At 53.8% G+C, this 6047-nt stretch overlaps 1 protein-coding gene across 6 annotated transcripts; it reads left to right on the top strand.

Annotated features, from left to right (window-relative positions):
- The first annotated feature begins 1736 nt into the window (after positions 1–1736).
- LOC116887413 (RT1 class I histocompatibility antigen, AA alpha chain-like) lies at positions 1737–5459 on the top strand. 6 transcript variants are annotated; one of them, XM_032889024.1, is made up of 8 exons: positions 1737–1837; positions 2040–2309; positions 2479–2754; positions 3746–4021; positions 4149–4265; positions 4443–4475; positions 4699–4757; positions 4891–5459. In XM_032889024.1, the coding sequence occupies exons 1-8, from the start codon at positions 1765–1767 to the stop codon at positions 4921–4923; spliced, it is 1137 nt and encodes a 378-aa protein (XP_032744915.1). In that variant the 5' UTR covers positions 1737–1764; the 3' UTR covers positions 4924–5459. The 6 variants fall into 6 exon arrangements, with proteins under 6 accessions (XP_032744915.1, XP_032744917.1, XP_032744919.1 ...); XM_032889026.1 differs by lacking the exon at positions 4699–4757 and having other exon boundaries at positions 4864–4982; XM_032889028.1 differs by lacking the exon at positions 4699–4757 and having other exon boundaries at positions 4891–4895.
- Positions 5460–6047: the final 588 nt, after the last annotated feature.

Raw genomic sequence — 6047 nt, 5'->3', positions numbered from 1 at the left:
AGCTGCCATGCTTCCTGTTATAATGGACTAAACCCCTGAAACTGTTACCCAGCCACTATTGAATGTTTCTTTTTAGAATTGTTGCCTTGGTCATTGTGTTTCTTCACAACAATGAAAGGAAAACTAAGACACCCAGCCCTCAGGATGCAAAGGCCATGTATCTCTGGGAGGTCAAGGCCAGCTTGGTCTACATAGTAAGTTCCAGGACAGCCAGAGCAGTGCAGACAGACCTTGTCTCAAAAAACAGAATAAATGAGAAGAAAAGTAACAGAGACAGATCCTTTCTGTGGGGCTGCCTATCCCAACTGCATCCTTAGGTCAGTCAGGATGGAACCTAAGAGCTTCAGGTTCCCATGGAAAACACTCACAGCACCCCTAAGAGTGGTTCACTGGAAACAGGAGCCGCCCGAATCCTGGAGAGCTGCTGGGCTGCTGTGGGAGACCTGCATGGGGAGGTGACTGGAGTTCACACCTGTGGTCACCACATTTGTTACTCTGTGTGATGGGTGACTCTCTTCAGGAGCCCCCACCCATCTCTCCTCTTCTTTCCACTTCAGTTCTGTGGCTGTGATTTGGAGAGATCCACAGAATGAACAAACGTGTAAATTTAATCTTTCCCCACACTACTGACCAGGGATGAAACCTCACATCACCAGCGTGTGCTCTCTGGCCTGAGAATCATCTTTCCTCCAGTGTCCACACTGCTCAGGCCTGAGGAACTCTGGGGCCAGCTCGGTTATCAGATCCACTGTCCCACACAACTGTGACTTTCATGTCCCTCACCTTCTCAGCTCCTAAGTGTGAGTGAAGGTCAGAGAGGGAGTGAGAGGTCACAGATTGATAACTTCTCCCACACTCTCTCATTATTCTGTGGTATAGTTAATTACAGGTCCCCTCCTACCGTGATTTAGTCACTAAAGCAGCTGCACAGGGGAAGTGTGGACACAGGGAAGTGCAGTGTAGCACAGGGCGCTGTGCTGTCTGTGGTCTCCACAGGGGTCTCTTCCCTGTGGACAAAGGGGTCTCCTGTGCTGAGACAACAACCCAGGTCCACATGGACAATCTCAGGACTGGGAATGAAGATCCTTGTAAAACGCACCCACCCGGAGACACAGATGCATCTTCTGGGAATAAACACAAGGAGTCTGGGTCTAAACCCGAGGGTCAGAAGACAGATCCTGAGGGAAGAGGCAAAGACAGAGTCCTGCACTCAGGCTTGGCAGTGTGAGCTGCCCACTGCGCCTGGTCTCTGTGGGGTCCTTGTGGGGCTTGCAGGCCAGAGCCTCCTCTTAAAGGAGAAGCGTCTCTCCACTGCATCCACAAGGCTTGTGTTGTGATTGTATTCCCGGAAGTGGCTTTTCTTCTAGAAGACTCCAGGCTCTGACTTCTGAAGAGAAGAAGGAAGAGGAGGGTGGAGGAGAGGACACAGAAAGGCCTGCAGGCGTCTCCTAGTGTTCAGACAGCTTCTGGGTCAGAACTCGGAGACACCGTGTCAAACAGCGCTGTGCCCCATAGCCCAAGGTTCAGGCAAAGTCTTAGTAGCCAGGCAGTGAGGTCAGGGGCGGGGCTGGGGATTCCCCATCTCCCCAGTTTCACTTCTGCTTCTAACCCGTGTCAGGTCCTTCTGCCCGGATACTGATGATGCGCCGGCAATTCTCATTCCTAATGGGTGGCGTGAATCCGGTGAACCAATCAGCGTCGCCCCAGACACTAGTCCGTAAATTCCACGGAGCCCGCGGGACTTAGCCGCGTCCGGGAGCTCGGATGGGGGCGATGTCACCGCGCACGCTGCTCCTGCTGCTGGCGGCCGCCCTGGCCCCGACCCAGATTCGCGCGGGTGAGTGCGTGGTCCGGAGGGAAACGGCCTCTGCGGGGCGAATCGGGAGCGGCACCGGGGAAGCCGGGTCCCCGCGTCGCACACCAGACCCCCGCCCCTTCTCCACCCGCGTCCTGAGCCCGGCGCCCTGCTCCCCGCCCTCCCCATGCACCCGCCCGGGGTCCCGGGAGGAGGTCGGGGTCTCACCGCCCCCCGCCCCCAGGCTCACACTCGCTGCGGTATTTCAAAACCGCCGTGTCCCGGCCCGGCCTCGGGGAGCCCCGGTTCATCTCTGTCGGCTACGTGGACGACACGCAGTTCGTGCGCTACGACAGCGACGCGGAGAATCCGAGAGAAGAGCTGCGGGCGAGGTGGATGGAGCGGGAGGGGCCGGAGTACTGGGAGAAGGAGACACGGAAAATCAAGGGACAGGAGCAGTGGTTCCGAATGAGCCTGAGGATCTTGCGCGGCTACTACAACCAGAGCGAGGGCGGTGAGTGACCCCGGTTCGGAGGTCACGATCCCTCCGCGGCCCCACACGGCCGGAGACTTCCGGTTCCCAAGTCCGAGGTTTGGGAGCAGAACAGACCCCGGCCGGTTTCCCTTTAGGTTTGGAGGAATCCCCGGGCAGGTGGGGCCGGGCTGACCGCGGGGTCCCACAGGCTCGCACACCTTCCAGAAGATGTCCGGCTGTGACGTGGGGTCGGACGGGAGCCTCCTCCGCGGGTATAATCAGTACGCCTACGATGGCCACGATTACATCGCCCTGAACAAAGACCTGAAGACCTGGACGGCGGCGGACTTTGCAGCACTGAACACCAAAAACAAGTGGGATCTGGGTGATGAGGCAGAGAGAAAGAGGGCCTACCTGGAGGGCACGTGTGTGGAGTGGCTCCACAGATACCTGGAGCACGGGAAGGAGACTCTGCTGCGCTCAGGTGCGGAGGCCACGGGCTTCTCCTCCCTCTGCCCTCGGACTGGGGCTCAGTCCTGAGGAAGAAGAAACTCTCAGCTGGGTGATGCCCCTGTCTCAGAGGGGAGACAGTGTCCCTGGGTCTCCTGATCCCTCATCACACTGACTGCACTGCCTCTCCCAGGGCCCAGCCTTCTCCCTGGAGAGTTCTGAGTCCCTCTCAGGAGGGAAGGAGAGAATTTCCCCACTTAACAGCAGGGGCTCCCTGCTGTCAGCCCTGGCCTCTCCCAGGCCAGGTCCTCTGCCCACACCCACTCTCTGAGGATGCTGACCCCTGTCCTGCTGAGTGTGTCAGTCCTTCCACCTCAGGACCAGAAGTCTCTTTTCCTCAAAGGAGACATGAACTCCACTACACTAGGCTGGTTCCCCTAGTTTCTAGAACTTTCCAGAGAATACATTCTCACAGATCCCTCCCTGATGTGGGGTTTGCCTCTCTTCCACACCCCATTTCTCTCTCTTCCTACAGTGGAGAATGGTCCCATGAGCCCTTGTGGGGTACTCTGGAGGAATATAAATTGTGGGATTTCTTTTTCTTTTTTCTTTTTTCTTTTTTTCCCTTTTTCTTTATTTTTACTTTCTTTTTTCTTTCCTTTTTTTTTTTTTTTTTTTTGAAGGCATTATTTTGCTTCCAGTCAGGTTTTCTCTGCAAACACATATTAAATCAATTATTTTCCATTCCCTCTTCTGTTCTGTGACCACCCATCTCATGCTATAAAACACCACATAAGGACGACCATGTGGACCCACTGGCTCATGTGGATTCCCTCTTAGCTTCTGAGTCCCTCAGGAAAGTGTGCAGTTCTGTGCTGAGGGGACCAGCTCTCCCTTCAGCTCACTAGTGAGATGACAGTTGAAGTGTCAGACACACAGTTCAGTGTCATCATTGATTTAACTGTGTCTTATGTAGATTTCAGTTTGTCTTGTTAACTGTGTGATTTCTTAAATCTTCCACACAGATCCCCCAGAGGCACATGTGACCCTTCACCCCAGACCTGAAGGTGATGTCACCCTGAGGTGCTGGGCCCTGGGCTTCTACCCTGCTGACATCACCCTGACCTGGCAGTTGAATGGGGAGGACCTGATCCAGGACATGGAGCTTGTGGAGACCAGGCCTGCAGGGGATGGAACCTTCCAGAAGTGGGCATCTGTGGTGGTGCCTCTTGGGGAGGAGCAGAAGTACACATGCCTTGTGGAGCATGAGGGGCTGCCTGAGCCTCTCACCCTGAGATGGGGTAAGGAGGGTGTGGGTGCAGAGCTGGGGTCAGGGAAAGCTGGAGCCTTCTGCAGACCCTGATCTGGTCAGGGCTGAGAGCTGGGGTCATGACCCCCACCTTCATTTCCTGTACCTGCCCTTCCCAGAGCCTCCTCCATCCACAGACTTCAACATGAGAATCATTGCTGTTCTGGTTGTCCTTGGAGCTGTGGCCATCATTGGAGCTCTGGTGACTGTTGTGAGGAAGAGGAGGAGAAACACAGGTAGGAAAGGGCAGGGTCTGTTTCCCCTCAGCTTCCTTTAGAAGAGCGCTCTGCTCATTAATGGGAAACATGGCCACACCCCTCATTGCTGCTGTCTCCAACTGAGTCCCCTGTCAGTTTTAGAAATTTCCTCCTGTCAAGACCTCCCTTGAACTCTCACAGCTTTTCTTCTCACAGGTGGAACAGGAGGAGTCTACTCCCCTGCTCCAGGTTAGTGTGGGGGGCAGGATTGTCCCTGAGGATATTGGAGTGAAGTTGGAGATGTGGGGAGCTCTGGGAATCCATAGTAGCTCCTCCAGAGAAATCTTCTGGGGGCCTGAGTTGTAAGGTGATATTAATCCATACATACGCATATACTATACAGAAACACACACACACACACACACACACACACACACACATATACATATACATATACATATACATGTGTTTTGTTTTACCCTAGGCAGGGACAGCTGCCAGAGCTCTGATGTGTCCTCCCAGATTGTAAAGGTGACTCTGGGGTCTGACTGGGGAGGGACAATGTGGACATGATTGGGTTTCAGGGACTCCCAGAATCCCCTGTGAGTGGAGGGTTGTTGGGCTGTTGTCTTCACAGTGATGGTTTGTGACTCTCGTTCTCCAGCATGAAGACAGCTGCCTGGAGTGGACTGAGTGACAGACGATGTGTTCAGGTCTCTGCTGTGACATCCACAGCCCTCAGTTCTCTTTACACACCAGTGTCTGATGTTCCCTCTGGTTTTGTGGGTTCGTTGTGAAGAACTGTGGAGCCCAGCCTGCCCCTGCATTTCAGGGCCCTTTCTGCACTGCCCTGTGTTCTCTTCCACAGCCAACCTTCCTGCTCTGAAGTGGAATACTCAGGGTTCTCAGGAAAGTTGTTTGGATGGTGTTTTGCTGTGGCAAACAGGAGGAATGTTTCCTTACAGTGGACACAGGTGTGAAAGACTGAGATTGACTGGGGAAGGAATGTTTCCCTCAGACAGACACAGGAGAGAGGATGTTCTGCTAAAGCAAGCACATGAAAGGACACGCGATGAAGGAGACTTTGCTCACAACATGCATGTATTGGTCTGCCTTACATTGCGTACTTGAGCTGTATTTGTCACGGCTCCATAGTGAGAAATGCACCAATTAACTTCTGGTGGTGTGCTGCAGTCTGTTGCTGCTTCTGAGGACTGTGGCAGACTGGATGCATGTGCTGAGCAAAACTAGTTCTGAGTCAAGGCACATGGAGGACACTCGATGTTTAGAGGATATAAATAGGGCTCCACAGAGTGACTGACACAGAGGTTGTCTTGTTGCTACAGCTCGCAGTGGAACGCTTATGAGAATTTGCTGATCTCTGCTTCCCTGACAGAGGCACAGCTGAGAACCTCTCCTGGGGTTCCTCCAGCTGACTCCTGCCAGGCCTGGCTCTCTCTGCTTGGTGATGCCACTGTTGCTCACCTGACTCTACAAACTGGACTGCTGGTGTACACGAGGTGTTTGCAAGTGTTAGAGCTGCTGCCGACCTGTGAACTGAACTGATTTCCACACAATACACATGTGGTCGGAAAGCTGCCCTGGGCTGTCCCTGTAGCCAGGGTTCTCAGGGGCTGGTGTGGTCTGTCTGCTCATCTCTCAGGAGCAAATCCACAGCTGAGATAAGACCTAACAAAGATGCTTCTCCCCTGTAACTTAGGTACCGATTACTGAACCTGGACTCTCTTATCTTTTCCATCTTGTGTTCTGGAGTTAACTCCCTGAAGTCTCTTAATCTCCACCGCCAGCTCTGTGGACCTG

Source organism: Rattus rattus, chromosome 18 (assembly GCF_011064425.1).
Source record: "Rattus rattus isolate New Zealand chromosome 18, Rrattus_CSIRO_v1, whole genome shotgun sequence".
In the NCBI taxonomy this organism is placed as follows: domain Eukaryota; kingdom Metazoa; phylum Chordata; class Mammalia; order Rodentia; family Muridae; genus Rattus; species Rattus rattus.
Note: the sequence above shows the minus strand (reverse complement) of the source record. Positions and strands in the feature narration are given on the sequence as shown.